The sequence below is a fragment of the Xenopus tropicalis genome, chromosome 1 (genome assembly GCF_000004195.4).
Source record: "Xenopus tropicalis strain Nigerian chromosome 1, UCB_Xtro_10.0, whole genome shotgun sequence".
In the NCBI taxonomy this organism is placed as follows: Eukaryota; Metazoa; Chordata; class Amphibia; order Anura; family Pipidae; genus Xenopus; species Xenopus tropicalis.
In genome coordinates, this window is record NC_030677.2 from 205,041,845 (window position 1) to 205,057,338 (window position 15,494).

At 45.2% G+C, this 15,494-nt stretch overlaps 1 protein-coding gene across 2 annotated transcripts; it reads left to right on the forward strand.

The window, feature by feature from the left end:
* The first annotated feature begins 5,898 nt into the window (after positions 1–5,898).
* elac1 (elaC ribonuclease Z 1) lies at positions 5,899–12,790 on the forward strand. Of its 2 annotated transcripts, none has more exons than XM_031900426.1 (4): positions 5,899–6,024; positions 7,975–8,133; positions 10,573–11,040; positions 11,717–12,790. In XM_031900426.1, exons 2-4 carry the CDS (start codon positions 7,977–7,979, stop codon positions 12,181–12,183), a joined length of 1,092 nt encoding a protein of 363 aa, XP_031756286.1. In that variant the 5' UTR covers positions 5,899–6,024; positions 7,975–7,976; the 3' UTR covers positions 12,184–12,790. The 2 variants fall into 2 exon arrangements, with proteins under 2 accessions (XP_031756286.1, NP_001017028.1); NM_001017028.2 differs by having other exon boundaries at positions 5,991–6,082; positions 11,717–12,770.
* Positions 12,791–15,494: the final 2,704 nt, after the last annotated feature.

Consider the following 15,494-nt stretch of genomic DNA (forward strand, 5'->3'; position numbering starts at 1 on the left):
TTACCTCGTTGCTAGGGTAATTCAGACTCCAGCAACCAGACAGCTGCTGAAATTCCATACTGGAGAGCTGCTGAATAATTCAAAAACCACAAGTAATAAAAAATGAAGACCAATTGCAAATTGTCTCAGAATATTACTCTCTACATCATACTAAAAGTTAATTGAAAGGTGAACAGCTCCTTTAACTTTACCACAGAAACAATAATCTTTACAAAAACCGAAAAGGATTTACTGATTTCTGCTTCTGGATAATAGATTTCTGCTTCTGGATAATAGATCCCCTATCCATACCTAAGAATTAAGTGCTTGCAAATGCAAGGAAACTGCAGGTGGAAATCTTGTGCCTTTCTTACAAGCGATTCCTAAATATCGTATTGCAGTCACCGCGTCCTCGCAGCTAGAAACGCCGCTGTGAGCACTTTCGCATTCCAGTCCCAAATACGGACAATTTTTTTACATAGAAACACCTCTACTTCAAGTCAGTTCGACAAAGTTTGAATTAATTGTAGAGGAAAAAACACTCCATAATTCATTCCGTCCTTTTTTTTTTTTTGTGATAGAATCATTTTCATATCGAGTGCAATGTTTACATTGGTGTGGGCTCATTTATGAACGGTGGGCAAATTTGCACCTGGGCAGTAACCCGTAGCAACCAGTCAGTGATTGCTTTTGTTCTACCTGCTGGAAAACATCTATAGATTTGATTGGTTGTCATTGGTTACTGCCCAGGTGCCAATTTGTCCAGTGTTCATAAATAAGCTTTGTTGTTTTGTGTTTTTAAAACCCCTTTTTGTTTCGGCCGGTCTCCGATCTTACCAAGCCGCATGTTGCCTGACATGTCGTGGCACAGATGAAAGAGAAAAACAGAAATGTAGAGTCTATGACATTAGCAGTCAGGTACCGGGCAGCCAGAATCATAGATTTTACAGTCTGCGGCAGACAAGTAGTTAAAATTCTATATTTTTTTGTGTTATATATTGATGCTGTGAGATTACCAAAAACTGTTTCAGGAAAAGCAAATGCCCCAAATACACTGTGACTTGGTTCTAGGGCCACTGTAAAGTCACATTAACCACATACATTTGTGCTTAGTTCAGGAGAATACCAGTGTCTCTATCATAACTTCTCTGTACAGGGGCTGTTCCTGCTGAATTGTGCTTAGTACAGGGGAATCCCTATGCTGCCATAGTTTTATGGTATCTCTCTGTACAGGCTATGAGCAAACTTAGGGGGCTGTTCCTGCTGAATTGTGCTTAGTACAGGGGAATCCCTATGCTGCCATAGTTTTATGGTATCTCTCTGTACAGGCTATGAGCAAACTTAGGGGGCTGTTCCTGCTGAATTGTGCTTAGTACAGGGGAATCCCTATGCTGCCATACTCAGCTCACTCAAGGCTAAAAACTTAAAACACCTTCAGTATCTTAATATAAAGTAGGAAGATACAGGAAAAGGAAAACTGTACATTTATCCTCTATTAAATTGAAGAAATAAAGGTTTAGTGACCCTTTTATAGTTAAAATATTAAGGGATTAACCATGGAACTCTCCTAACTTGCCTTAGTTACAGCAAATATGCAAACAGTAACCCCTATAAATACTCTCCAACTAGCTCCAGCTTGAAAATATAAAGGGAAAAAAGTAATTAAGCAGGGCATATGCCTATTGAAGTAGGGAAAATAATCTGAAAGTCCCTGCATGGCTTTTATCGGCCCTGTGTTTGGCCGCCTTAATTGGAATTACCTGCCCTGCCCCCCCCCCCCCTTAGCAAAGCTAAAAATGTTTTACCTCCCCAACCCCAGGGCTGTAACTAGGGGTAGGCAGAAGAAGCACGTGTCTAGGGTGCAACCATGAAGGAGGGGGGCACTAGGTATGTACCTTTTCCTTCTCCTACCCTTAGCCTGGGCCCTCGTTCCCCACTGATTGTCAGCTCTGCTTCATTGTGCGCTCCCCCTCACCCCCCAGCAGTGTCACTGTGGGTGCAGGGGGTGGTGGCCAGCTGGGTTGCCTCAGACATCCTCCCTCCCCCCCCCCCCCCCAGCCCAGCTCTGCGCAACCCGCAATTCCTCCACCTCCCAACCTATTGCGTATACGTCCATTAGGAATTGCAGACAGTAGGGCTGGGAAATCTGGGCCCTTTCTGACCTGCCCTCACCCCCAAGTCAGAGAGCCGATGCCCCCACAGTTACTCCACTGTCTGTAAATAAGACAAGATTGGAACAAGCTTATTCTCTGCCTAATTACTCTGTAGGAACATGAAGGGCTTTACATTCCTCCGGGGGGGACGGCGCTCTGTCCCAATAAGTGGAATCTTATTATACCCTCCTTCTCAGGGACATTTGTACCAGGTAAATGAATATTCAGGATCCTGTCACTAGGGTTATATTGTGTGTTAAAGAGAAGAAAGATCAGTTCTAAATAATCTGGGTGATTAAAGGACATGTAAACGCCCACACAAACGTTTAATCTGTCAGCAGCCTTTTTGAAATCTTTAAATACCTTCCACCCCCTTTTTGTAAAGATTAATAGTAAGGCTGTAGCATCTCCTCAGTAACTAAGGATTTCTTCTCCTTCTCTAACCCACTCTGCCCCCTCCCTCAGGAATTTACTTTGGCTATTGGCTACTGGGCATGCTCAGTTGCCAGCTCAGATTACTAAACACGCCCTCCAGTCTAGCAGCCAATGAAGAGATGGCATTTCTGGTTCCCAAGTTCTGCCTGTGTAAGCCTGCATGAACATTACAGTGCTGTTTGCTTTCGGAAAATGTGATGGTGCTGGCAAACGGAGGAGATATATGCAGTACAAATTATGCCATTTGGGTGGGGGAGATGTGCCCCTCATATATATATATATATATATATATATATATATATATATATATATATTGTAGGAAAATGTAGGCTTTACATGTCCTTTAAAAAGCCTTAGGAAGGGTCACTGCAGCACAAATGTTTTAATGTTAATTAGGGAAAAGAGGGGGAAACCCTATAAATATATATTTATTAACAGGGTCTGTCTTTCCTTCCATCTTAAAGTGACATTGCGTAGTTGCTGCAGTCTATGTTAGGGTGAAGACACACTGGGCTACTTAGTAGCAGCTACTTTTTCATGGCTACTAAACACCAGCAAATCCCCTGCCATAGACAATACTGAGAATTGCCTCTGGTAAAACACACGTAGAGACAATTATCAGTAAATGATCAGCATTGTCTGTTTTAGTAGCGGCGACAAGTAGCTGCTACTAAGTAGCTCCGTGTGTCTTCACCTTTAGACTCCTGTGGCAAATTTTTCCCTCCAGTAAATTTATATAAAATATTTACCTCTTTGAACCTGAAATGGAAACTGGATATAGACATGAGGGGGTTAAGCACTGTGAATACAGAGAGGGACAATCATGAGTGCGTAACTTAATAAATAAATGTTTTATAAATAAAACATGGAAGTGACCAATCAGGGAGCCCTGTGTTTGTCTTTATTCATCAGAACTAATGGCTGGGCTAGGGGATTGGGTACGGCTAGTGGGTTCTTCTCAGCATCACTAATTTGTGGGGTTAGGGGATTCTTTCAGTTCTAATGGGGTTCCATATCAAAGGGTGTTGCCCCAGAATTTATAGAATAAGTAAACCTTTTATTTAAAAAGGTCTCTAAAATTACTCTGTACAGGCACCAGAATAACATAACTTTCTCCCTGTATGCAGATTTATTTTATTTCTCTATTACAAGCAGCTGAACTGCAGCTCTTTTACTGACTTCCTTGTCTAGCCTGAAGCTCCACCCCTTTTGTTTTCTGAGCCCTCCTTAAGCTTTAACAGAAAACTCTATGTAAATACAGCAATAAGCAGTCACAGTAACGCTGCACTGAGTCCTCTGCCAAAAGATTTGTTGTCTCTTTGTTTTCCTGTGCCAGAGACACGCAGCTCTCTTCCCTCTCCTGCTCCCCCCTCTCTCAAGAATGCTAAGAACTGACTCCCCCCCCTTAGGAATGTGGATCTGAGCCATTCAGCAGGAATATTCCTCATAGTCTTACACACTGAGCATGTACACCGGTCTTGGTCTTGGTGCAGGAGTGAGGCATTATGGGAACTTTCTTTACAGAGCTCAGCGTTCTTTTTTTTTTCCTATGAGGCTTCTGGTCATCTGAACGGGAGAGATATGGGGAGACTTAAGGGCACTATTGAGAGAGCTGAAGGTATGCCTGCAGCTTGGGATTAACTCATTATTAGCCTTTCCTTCTGCTTTAAACAGGTGCCTACTGGGCATACCTGATTGGTTTTATTTGGTGCAGAGGCAGTGAGGGTGCCCACTAGGCACCTCTTTGAGGCCTTCATAGTGGGAGAGAGAAGAGGGGTATGGGGCAATGGGATACAATTCATAAACATGATCCACTAACATGCCTACACAAGGCAGCAGCCACATTTATGGCACTTAGGGGGTCAGCGTCACTCTGGGGAAGTCTGTATGAGTCAATACTGGGCACACATACATCCGGGATTGGCGCAGCTACAGTGGCACCAGTTAAGGGCAGGAGTGAGCTGCAAATAAAACAACTGGGAAGAGGGAAGTCATGAGATTATTTAGGCCATGACATAGGGGTGATTTTTTAGAATCTATAATGGTCTTCTGAAGTTAAGGGGTCCCCATTGTTCTTCTGCTATGGGGCGAGTTGAGAAACCTCGGGTGACCGCACTCGGCAAGTTACCAGGGGAGTCAAAAAGCCACTTCGGTATCTTAAAGAGCCAAAATTCCAATTTTTATATCAGAAGTTTGGCTCTTCTAACACAGAGAGCGCTATTGTATTCTCTGCACTAGTGATGAAAACTAAGCGCGAGGGGGCTAGCATCAACTTGGCCGCCTCAAACGGCAGGATAAACTTGCCTTAGGTTACAAGGCTGCTGCCAGAACTCTAAATAACCATAACATTCTGATTACAGTGTTGAACTGGGGTGTCAGGAGCCCACGATGGCTGCCTGGGGGCCCCACCCCCGTCGGGAGCTGCTTCTTTAGATGTCATCCCCCCTCCATGCACCCCACATACTGCACTTCCTCCTTGTGTCCCCGATAGGAGTGATGGTGCCCGCAGTTATCCCAGTGCCCCAGTCTGTTTATGGGCACCAGTGGGTGACAGCTGGGATGGTCTAACGCTCTCAGGGAAACCCCTGTCAGCACCGGTCCAAGCTGATGCCCTTTTGGGGCCCCAGAATTTTCTACTGACAGGGAACCTGCCGAGTTTGGAATTTGGACCAGAGAAAACAAAAGATAAAAGATTCCTATTGGTCAGTCTTCGCCCATTGAAGCGGTTGTTCATCTTTACAACTTTAAGTATGATATAGAGAATGCTATTCTGAGACAGTTTGCAATTGGTCTTTATTTTGTATTATTTGCAGTTTTTAAACTGCTCTCCCCAGTTCGGCATTTCAGCAGCTTTCTGGTATCTAGGGTACAATATACCTAGCAACCAGGCAGTGATTGGGAAGAAAGACCGGAATATGAATAGGGGGAGGGCCAAAATAGAAAGACGAATAGCATAAAATTAACAGCAATAAAACTGGAGCCTCACAGAGGGAGAGTTTGTTGGCTGCCGGGGTCAGTGACCCCTATTTAAAAGTTGGAGTCAGAAGACGGCAAATAATTCAAAAACAATACAAAATAAAAAAACAAGGACCTATTGAATTGAAGAATAGACCATTCTGTTAACCTAAAGGTGAACCACTCCTTTCACTCCTAAATTCGCCTTTATTATATCCCTTGTTTGTGCAAAAACTTCCATTCAAGGTTACAAAGGCTCTGTGACAGGTACTGCCAAGTGTGTGTGTGTTTATTTGTTCTCTGGCACAAGCAGCAACTGAGGCCAACAAGCATACAGACATTATGAACTAATGCCCACAAGTTACGGCGCCCTCTCCCTTACGGCTACGTATAGCGTCACGGCGCGTCTGTACGTGCGATGTGACGTCACAATTGTGCGACATGAGACTTCACTGACGTGCGGTTCAGCGAGCGGAAGGAGACGCGGTGCCGGATAGAAACTGTACTTCTAAACTATTCAACTGCGGGACTGTCCGGGGGGAAAGCGGGAGTGTTAGGCGGTATGCATCATGGCAGTAAGGGTGCTGTAGTTTTATTGTTCGGTGCAGGTTCTCATTGAGAACTAGAACCGCTATTGGGTCGGGACCCCACATGGGAACCAATCACAAGTCTGCGAGTGAGGGACAATTAAAAGCTCCCCCCCCCTTTGGAAGCTCTGCTACTGCCCAGTCCCAGCAGCACTAACACTGTCCTACTCTGTATGTCATAATTACTGTTCCTATTGAACAACAATACCAATATCTTCGGGGACACAGTGGTGTAACTAAAGGGTTACAGAGCCCTGAGGCAACATTTTTATTAGATCCCCTCATATACGTCACTCTGCAGTGCAGGGACTCATTGGGCTTCTGTGGATTCCAGAATTGGAATAGCAACCAATTACATCTTTGCTTTTGTTTTCTGACTTGTAGTTGACCGTTCGATTCTAATTGCTGATTGGTTGCTATGGGAAACATCAGTGCTGTTGGCTTACACACTGTAATAAATATGCCCCTTTTATTTTTTTTTCTGGTAAGGGCCAGGACTAGAGGCAGGCAGGATAGGTACTTACCTAGGGCCCATAGCTGGGGGGGTTTAGTTGCAGGTTCTGAAGTCAGTAACTAGCAGGGAGGGTGGGGATGCATTGAACTGGTTGAGAGCGGGCAGAGGCCGGGTGAGGTTGTATTGCCTTGGGCACCAATAGCACTTGGCCCAGTTCTTATCTGTTGAACTGTGATTTTCAGTTTTGTATCACTGGACTCTCTACAACTAGAAATCCCTGGTGGCTGGTTTTGCCTCCACTTAATGGCAGGTTGATTCCAGTGGCATCCCATCAGCATTATACTGTATTAAATATAGACGGAATGTGCTTGAAATAGTTGTTTTTTTGAACATTTGTAGAAAAACCTACTTAATCCACCCATCTGTTCCACTTCCTGCCCAGGGAATTTCTGTAGGAGCACCAAGCGGTGATCATTTTCTGCTTCTTCATTCTCTAAAGGAGAAAATTACAATTTCATATAAGTGGAAATAAGACAAATATAATCAATCAATATTTTTGTACCATTCCTGAAATAATCTAGTAATAAACTAGTTTTCACTTGCCCACCTCTCAGTAAATTCATTCTGTCTTCATACAGGAGTTGGTGTCAGATTTTAGTTGACAGGTCTAATATGGCGTTTGGGGGGGGGGGGCGGTGCTCCTTTTGCCTCGAAGATGAGCTTAGGTATCCACTAGCAATATAATGTTTCATAAATCATTTAACTTGCACATTACACAGTAGCTCAGAAACCAGTACATTCTGAATTAGAATTAAAAATTAGCTAAGATTAGCTTCTCAGAGCACACTGAGCATGTGCAGTGCCACTGGCTCTCATAATATGGCCTAACAAGATCCAAGATGGGAAACTGCTATGTCAAATTTTAAATGCCTGGATGATAATTCTTATACCTGTGGGAAACTTCAGTACATGTATGGGACCTGTTATCCAGAATGCCTGGGACCTGGGGTTTCCCGGATAAGGGGTCTTGCCGTAATTTGGATCTCCATGTTTTAAGTCTACTAACATAAATAATTTTTATTACAGAGGAAAAGGAAATATGTTTTATTATTTGATTAAAATGGAGTTTATAGGAGATGACCTTTCCGTAATTCAGAGTTTTCTGGATAACAGGTTTCTGAATAACTGATCCCATCCATGTATATAAAATACTGAATTTCTAGCCATATTCCTTTTTTAGGGTTTAGTTCTCCTTTAACTTTTTAAAGGTGAAAAACAATTGCCAATATGTTACTTCAGAAAAGGAAAAACATGAAGATTCTTATCACATAATCCCCATAAACAAGATGATTCTTTCAAAGACAGAAGGTTTTTCAAGTTCAATCATGCAAGTTTTGTTGTGACTGAGCAGGAATGTCTATGGACGTGACTTTCCTGGGCACGGGCTCGGCCTATCCATCTCCGTGTAGAGGAGCCTCCGCCGTGGTTTTCAGGACAGAGGGCGAGTGTTGGCTGTTCGATTGTGGAGAGGGGACCCAGACTCAGTTCATGAGGAGCCCACTAAAAGCAGGTTGGTGGATCCCAGTTTTGCATCTGCTCCAAAGAAAGTTTTTCATGTCAATAAGAGATCGGCAGCGGAATAAATACTGCCTCTCTAGATATGCGATGATATAATTCACATTAACAGCTATTGCTTTTTCAATTAAAGTGTGTGAAAAACAATACTGTGCCAATGAATTGTACTCATCTAAATACAGAAGGAATGTGCTTTAAAAAGTAGTGTTTGGGGCAGATTTATTGAAAATTTCTCCATAAATCCCAATAGTCCCGCCCATCTGTTCCACTTCCTGCTGCCTCCTTTCCCAGGCTGTGCAGGGGGGCCGGCGGCACTCAGCACACTGCAATATAGGATTGGAACCAATCACCAGCTAGGCTGACCTGATAGGGAACCGAAGGCTGTCTTTGCTTGTGTGGCTGCAGGGCTGTGATTGGCTCTCCCCCTGCTACTGTTCTTCTGGCAGGGACCATTAGGACATGCCTACCCCTCATGAAACATGGACAGCAGATCTATAGGGAGCTCCAATAAAGGGGGCATTTTTACACATAGTATTAATTTTTAGCCCCGAGTTAAACTAGCACCATATATTATTCATAACTGCCTACAACATTAGCATTTGTTTCATTTATCCTATATGTCTCCTGCCATCATTTTCATGCCACTAGAGGGCACATTTTCATTACAACTCAATCCTGGCTGTTCTGGTTTGCAAGAGGTGCTGTTCCTAGAAGGACCAATAGGGGTAGCAAACTCTACATCTCCCAGCACTGCTGGGGAGCCCAGTAGTGCCAGACCAAATGGCAAACCCTTGCCCTTAATTGACAACCCCTGCAACCCTCAATCTGCAAAGAATCACTGCAAAAAATAAAATGGCTACCTGTGATGTGCTGCAGTTACAGGGCCAGGCATTATCTTGCCTGCACTCTGATCCCAAACTAGCAAGGCTTCATTACGGCTGCAACTGTGCTCCCACAATCACTCCATGCTAACTCGGGCAGAATTCAGCTAACATTTTGCTGCCCCAGTTTGCTAAGCAGAGTTGAAGTCTGTAAGTGCCTTTATGATGTTTAGATTTGGGTATGAACGAGCCCAGAATAAGTGGTGGTCTGGAGTCAGCCTGCAGGCTCATAAAGAGGGCATCAGGAGGTACCTTGGCACACATTTGCTTAACATTACTGTTCAACTATCTATAAAGAGGTAACTAGCTGCATGGCTATGCATTGCATGTATTCCATTATGCAGAAAAAAAGAGAAAGGTGCCCAATGTGATCAGCTAATTTATTTTCCATTCACATTAACCATTATAATTCTGGTGGGCTCCGTCCTGTTGTCTGATGGCCCCACTGAGCATTCAGATAAGTCTAAAATCAGCCTCCTGAGTAAGGAACACACACGCTTGTGCTTAATCCATGCTTAGGATTCCAGGGTACACTGTTACATTTGATTCTTATCATCGCCGGATTATGTTCCTGGCTCCTCTCCCACACCCTCTCTGACATTAGAGGATTAGTGCTCAATAATCCTAGGAAGCAAAATATAAAACCCCAAGAGATATTCAAGATTCCTTCACAAGCGCAGCTTATTAAACTTTAATGGCCTGCCTCTATGTCAGCTGTCACTGGCTCTGCACAGATCAGCAAGTGTTGAACTGGCAGCAAACTGATTGGCTGGATCTGGCCACTGCTCGTAGTCACAACTGGCAGCAATCGGTGACTGCAGGTCTTGCAGTAGCAATATCAGGAGAATTGGTAAAATATGTTCCTTGCCTTACCAAGCAATAACCTTTCAACTTGTCAGCCTTTTATATGTGGGAATATTGGCATTCTACTAAGCAGAAAAACAGGCAAATTATTGTTTCTAAATCTGTTAACTATTGAAGAGGTACTTTATCTTTAAATTAACTTTCAAAATGGTGTAGACACCATCATCTTTTATTGTTTACAATTTGGGATTTCAGCAGCTGTCTGGTTGCTACAGTCCAACTTACCCCAGCAACCAAGCAGTGGTTTGAAAGAGAGGGCCTGAATTGAAAGATAACAAAAAGTATTAAGTAGTAAAAAGTAACAATATAATTTTAGCAGAGTAATAGTGTTTTGGCTGCCGGATCTTGTCCAGATATCCCCACTTACGGGTGGGTGATATCAGGCAAATTAGGTTGTTTGGCTCTGGAACCGCAGGTATAGGCTCTGTCGGTTCAAAGACCACATCAACGAGCCAATGCGGTCCCCGATCCAACGGAAATCAAACCTGCCAGATTGAGATCAGGCTGATTTCAGGCCAGATATTGGTCGGACAGGCCCGTCGTTAGTGCCCTTACACGGGCAGATAAGCTGCCGAATCAGTCTAAAGGACCAATATCGGCAGCTAGAATCGCCCTGTGGATGGGCACCTTTAGTTTCAAAATCATAGCAGTAGAAACTATGTAACATTTTCTCTGTTCTCCCAACATAGGACGGATTACAAAGATCTTTATTACGCACCTTCACGGAGATCACATGTTCGGGCTGCCTGGTTTCCTTTGTACTGTGAGCCTCCAGTGTGGCTGTACCCCAAGCAAACAGCTGGTAGACATCTATGGTCCTGTGGGACTGAGAGAATTTGTCCAAAGGAGCCTGGAAATCTCCCACTCGCAGCTCGTTTTTCCCTACGTGGTCCATGAATTGGTGCCTTCACCAGATCAGTGTCCGGCAGAAGAATTCAAAGACTTCTCATCCCGTGGCGGAGAGAGCTGTCTGGCTACAGAAGAACAAGGCAGGACAATTTATGCGTCTCCTGAAGACGGAAGTTATGAGCTTATTGCAGATGAACAATTCACCGTGAAAGCGTTTAAACTGTTCCATCGGATACCTTCCTTCGGCTTTGTTATAGAGGAGAGAGAGCGCCCGGGCAAGCTAAACATGCAGAAGCTCAAGGAATTGGGTAAGTATTACTTCTTGCAACCAGTCAACTTTCTCAGTCCTTTTTATAGACATATCGGAGAAATTGCAACAACAATTGTGCCATTATTTGTCACAAGGATAACACATTGTGAAGAGAGAATGTGTCATACTGCCCAGCAGTATGGCCGGCCCTACTTGTTCATATTAAAGATATATCATAACATTGTCTTTCAATAAACTTTAGAATTTTTGCATAAAAGTACTTCCCGATGCTTTTACATTACCTATCCGATCCCCCATGTTCCTCTATGAATGGACGGCCATATTTGTGCAGCAAGAGTCCCTTAGCTTTAGAAGCTACAACTGACAGGCTGAGATGGGACAGTCAGGTCGGCAAAACAGTCGGGTTTAGGGACTTCAAGTAACAGTTACTTACAAAAGTAAAAAAAAATATATGATATGATGAAAAATATGATCTATATTGTTATAGTGTGTCTAGGTAGGCAAATGGGGGGGAACTTCAATAACTTCACCAAAAAGTAAGGTTATATATAAGGTTACATTATATATATATATATATATATATATATATATATATATATATATAGGTGCGGTATCACTCAAAGATACATAAAATGTTACCTTGGAATATAACTGATTGGCCAATGTAATCTGCATTGCTTTAATAATGTATTTCTGTGTATTGTGCATGACAGGTATCCAGCCTGGCCCCGTGTGCGGGAAGCTAAAGCTCGGTGCTACAATTACCCTGGATAACGGACAGAAAGTTTCCCCTTCTGATGTATTAGGAGATCCTATACCTGGTAGGAAGGTGTGCATTCTGGGTGACTGCTCAGGTGTTATCGCAGTGGGCGGGGCCAAGCTGTGCTGTGACGCAGATGTTCTGATTCATGAAGCTACCCTGGATGACAGCCAGATGGACAAAGCCAAGGAGCATGGTCACAGCACTCCCAAAATGGCAGCAGACTTTGCAAATCTGTGTTGTGCAAGAAAGCTGGTCCTGACTCACTTCAGCCAGAGGTATAAGCCCCCGGGACTGGTCACTGAAGGGGATGAGGACGTGACTGTGCTTAAGCAGCAAGCGGAAAGTGCTTTACCTGGGCAGCACGTGACTCTCGCCGAGGATTTTATGACAATTACCATTCCAATGAAAAAGCAATGAGGATAATGGGATTACAGGGATTATGCGTCTCTAGCAGGGATGGTCAGTGTGTGCCCCTAGGGGTTGTTCAGCTACAATACCCAGCACCCCCTGCTGCCTTCTGCTGTCTGTGTGATGCTAGGAGTTATAGGTCAAGCACAACAGGGGGCTGTTGGCCATGTCTGGGGCTATAGCAAGTCTTAATATACGTACCTACAGGGGGGCAGTCTGACCTCCTTGGGCTCCATAGGCAGCTCTGTGGTTGGGCTGCAGGGGATAAAACGGGGCATCTCTACCATATAGGTAAGAACTGGTACCCGGCTCCCACTTCCAATGGAGTGTGGGGCTGAAGTGAGGGTATAAGTTTTTCCCATAATGCATTGTAGCGAGAATGGAACACTCAAGGGAAGCTAACTACTCTTCTGAGCCAACAGAGATGTATAGCATGCTTTAAATGATATATTTTAGGGTTAAAATGTATTTGACAGAAATATATTTTATTTTTGCTTAAAATGTGTAACATGAAATATTTTCTCTAATTAGCTTTATCTAATTTTAATGTAGAAATATTTTGTTCATGAATTTATTTATTAAAGGGGATGATGATTGTTTGTGGTGCCTGTCTATATTACTGCTATGACTGGTTTGTCGTTATATTGCGTGACTTGCAGTTCCATTATTCTAAACAACTAGACCCCAACATTGCATGAGAAATATGTGTCTCCCACCCAACGGTACAGGGGCTATATTCTCTGCAGCCAGGGGCCCCATATAGGTGCTATGTACAGGGGCTATATTCTCTGCAGTCAGGGGCCCCATATAGGTGCCATGTACAGGGGCTATATTCTCTGCAGCCAGGGGGCCCCATATAGGTGCCATGTACAGGGGCTATATTCTCTGCAGTCAGGGGGCCCCATATAGGTGCCATGTACAGGGGCTATATTCTCTGCAGTCAGGGGCCCCATATAGGTGCCATGTACAGGGGCTATATTCTCTGCAGTCAGGGGGCCCCATATAGGTGCCATGTACAGGGGCTATATTCTCTGCAGTCAGGGGGCCCCATATAGGTGCCATGTACAGGGGCTATATTCTCTGCAGTCAGGGGCCCATATAGGTGCCATGTACAGGGGCTATATTCTCTGCAGTCAGGGGCCCATATAGGTGCCATGTACAGGGGCTATATTCTCTGCAGTCAGGGGCCCCATATAGGTGCCATGTACAGGGGCTATATTCTCTGCAGCCAGGGGCCCCATATAGGTGCCATGTACAGGGGCTATATTCTCTGCAGCCAGGGGCCCCATATAGGTGCCATGTACAGGGGCTATATTCTCTGCAGCCAGGGGCCCATATAGGTGCCATGTACAGGGGCTATATTCTCTGCAGTCAGGGGCCCATATAGGTGCCATGTACAGGGGCTATATTCTCTGCAGTCAGGGGGCCCATATAGGTGCCATGTACAGGGGCTATATTCTCTGCAGTCAGGGGCCCATATAGGTGCCATGTACAGGGGCTATATTCTCTGCAGCCAAGGGCCCATATAGGTGCCATGTACAGGGGCTATATTCTCTGCAGCCAGGGGGCCATATAGGTGCCATGTACAGGGGCTATATTCTCTGCAGTCAGGGGGCCATATAGGTGCCATGTACAGGGGCTATATTCTCTGCAGTCAGGGGCCCATATAGGTGCCATGTACAGGGGCTATATTCTCTGCAGTCAGGGGCCATATAGGTGCCATGTACAGGGGCTATATTCTCTGCAGTCAGGGGGCCATATAGGTGCCATGTACAGGGGCTATATTCTCTGCAGTCAGGGGCCCCATATAGGTGCCATGTACAGGGGCTATATTCTCTGCAGTCAGGGGCCCATATAGGTGCCATGTACAGGGGCTATATTCTCTGCAGTCAGGGGGCCATATAGGTGCCATGTACAGGGGCTATATTCTCTGCAGTCAGGGGGCCATATAGGTGCCATGTACAGGGGCTATATTCTCTGCAGTCAGGGGCCCATATAGGTGCCATGTACAGGGGCTATATTCTCTGCAGTCAGGGGCCATATAGGTGCCATGTACAGGGGCTATATTCTCTGCAGTCAGGGGCCCATATAGATGCCATGTACAGGGGCTATATTCTCTGCAGTCAGGGGCCCATATAGGTGCCATGTACAGGGGCTATATTCTCTGCAGTCAGGGGCCCATATAGGTGCCATGTACAGGGGCTATATTCTCTGCAGTCAGGGGGCCCATATAGGTGCCATGTACAGGGGCTATATTCTCTGCAGTCAGGGGCCCATATAGGTGCCATGTACAGGGGCTATATTCTCTGCAGTCAGGGGCCCATATAGGTGCCATGTACAGGGGCTATATTCTCTGCAGTCAGGGGGCCCATATAGGTGCCATGTACAGGGGCTATATTCTCTGCAGTCAGGGGCCCATATAGGTGCCATGTACAGGGGCTATATTCTCTGCAGTCAGGGGGCCATATAGGTGCCATGTACAGGGGCTATATTCTCTGCAGTCAGGGGGCCCATATAGGTGCCATGTACAGGGGCTATATTCTCTGCAGTCAGGGGCCCATATAGGTGCCATGTACAGGGGCTATATTCTCTGCAATCAGGGGGCCATATAGGTGCCATGTACAGGGGCTTTATTCTCTGCAGTCAGGGGCCCATATAGGTGCCATGTACAGGGGCTATATTCTCTGCAGTCAGGGGCCCATATAGGTGCCATGTACAGGGGCTATATTCTCTGCAGTCAGGGGCCCATATAGGTGCCATGTACAGGGGCTATATTCTCTGCAGTCAGGGGCCCATATAGGTGCCATGTACAGGGGCTATATTCTCTGCAGTCAGGGGGCCATATAGGTGCCATGTACAGGGGCTATATTCTCTGCAGTCAGGGGGCCCATATAGGTGCCATGTACAGGGGCTATATTCTCTGCAGTCAGGGGCCCATATAGGTGCCATGTACAGGGGCTATATTCTCTGCAGTCAGGGGCCCATATAGGTGCCATGTACAGGGGCTATATTCTCTGCAGTCAGGGGGCCATATAGGTGCCATGTACAGGGGCTATATTCTCTGCAGTCAGGGGGCCCATATAGGTGCCATGTACAGGGGCTATATTCTCTGCAGTCAGGGGCCCATATAGGTGCCATGTACAGGGGCTATATTCTCTGCAGTCAGGGGGCCATATAGGTGCCATGTACAGGGGCTATATTCTCTGCAGTCAGGGGGCCCATATAGGTGCCATGTACAGGGGCTATATTCTCTGCAGTCAGGGGCCCATATAGGTGCCATGTACAGGGGCTATATTCTCTGCAATCAGGGGGCCATATAG

Bases quoted from the DNA above. Each gene is read 5' to 3' on its own strand.
- elac1 (XM_031900426.1), top strand. From the start codon at position 7,977: ATGTCTATGGACGTGACTTTCCTGGGCACGGGCTCGGCCTATCCATCT. The intron at 8,134-10,572 runs GTTGGTGGATCC...CTCCCAACATAG, and splicing joins GAGGAGCCCACTAAAAGCAG to GACGGATTACAAAGATCTTT. The intron at 11,041-11,716 runs GTAAGTATTACT...TGTGCATGACAG, and splicing joins GCAGAAGCTCAAGGAATTGG to GTATCCAGCCTGGCCCCGTG.